This window comes from Merops nubicus, unplaced genomic scaffold (genome assembly GCF_000691845.1).
Source record: "Merops nubicus isolate BGI_N331 unplaced genomic scaffold, ASM69184v1 scaffold43377, whole genome shotgun sequence".
Classification (NCBI taxonomy): domain Eukaryota; kingdom Metazoa; phylum Chordata; class Aves; order Coraciiformes; family Meropidae; genus Merops; species Merops nubicus.
Genome location: NW_008620425.1, coordinates 1 through 1,106, shown reverse-complemented (window position 1 = coordinate 1,106; position 1,106 = coordinate 1). Strand labels below are relative to the sequence as shown.

General features: G+C 62.0%; 1 protein-coding gene across 1 annotated transcript in view; it reads left to right on the top strand.

Annotated features, from left to right (window-relative positions):
• The window catches only part of UBOX5 (U-box domain containing 5), a gene marked incomplete at both ends in the record, with an annotated part of 1,219 nt that extends 548 nt beyond the window's left edge, over nucleotides 1-671 (top strand). The window contains 1 exon segment of the mRNA XM_008944105.1: nucleotides 1-671. This exon segment is cut by the window's left edge and continues 33 nt beyond it. Coding sequence (XP_008942353.1) covers nucleotides 1-671 — 671 coding nt within the window.
• Between the last annotated feature and the right edge of the window lie 435 nt (nucleotides 672-1,106).

Sequence of the window (1,106 nt, the reverse complement as noted above, 5' to 3'; positions counted from 1 at the left end):
GCTGGAGGTGTGGGGCCAGCCAGCCAGGTCGTGCCCTCAGGAGGTGATCGAGGGCGTTTTTCGGGTGGCTTCCCAATTCCTGGGCCAGGAAGGCCCCGGTGGCCCCAAGGCCGAGGGGTGGGCGCCGATGGAGAGCGAGTGCGTGCCCCTGGGCGGCGGGGAGAGCGAGCGCCAGGCCCTCCTCAAGCTGGTGGACCTCGTCCAGGACGTCCCCGAGGAGTTCCTGGACCCCATCACCCTGGAGATCATGACCCTGCCCATGCTCCTGCCCTCGGGGAAGGTGATCGACCAGAGCACCCTGGAGAAGTGCAACCGCAGCGAGGCCTCTTGGGGGAGGGTCCCCAGCGACCCCTTCACGGGGGTGGCCTTCAGCCAGCACTCCCAGCCCCTACCTCACCCCACCCTCAAAGCCAGGATCGACCACTTCCTCCTGCAGCACAGCATCCCTGGCACCAACCTGCTGGGCAGGGCTCACGCCCCCGAGGCCCCCGTCCCTTCCTGCCTGAGCACGGCTCCCCTGAAGAGGAAGCTGGCCTGGGAGGAGCAGGGCTCCCTGCAGGCACCCTGCTTTGCTTCTACAAACTTACTCCTCGCTTCTACCTCAGAGAACTGGGCTAAAAAGCTGAAAGCTGACAGCGACTCGCCCCTGACCCACATGGACTGTTCCACAGGTAGCGTGGCTCCAACAGCTGCTTCTGTTTCTTCAGGCTCTTGGCAGCCCTGGGATGGGTTTTCTGGTTGGGAGGTTTCCATCCTGCCTCTAGGAGGCTTGTGGTGTGCTGTTGAGAGATGATGTAGAAGCCAGCTCGTGGTTCTGCTCCCCTCTCCTCAGGGTAACCTGCTGTCCCTGGGTGGGGGTGTTCCCATCCTCTTTCACTGCCCCCCACCCCCAGGCTCCTCATTCCCCTCGTGTTGCCTGTGCAGTGTGGCTCATGGCCCTCAGGTTGCCCTTTCCCCTTTTGCTGTGTGTTTCCTTGCTCTTCCTTGATTTCAAGCCACTCTCCCTGTGCAGACAGGGTGTTGGTTGGAGGTTATCATGGGTCATTTAGAATCAGAATGGTTTGGGTTGGCAGGGACATGTAAAGGTCACTGAGTCCAACCCCCTG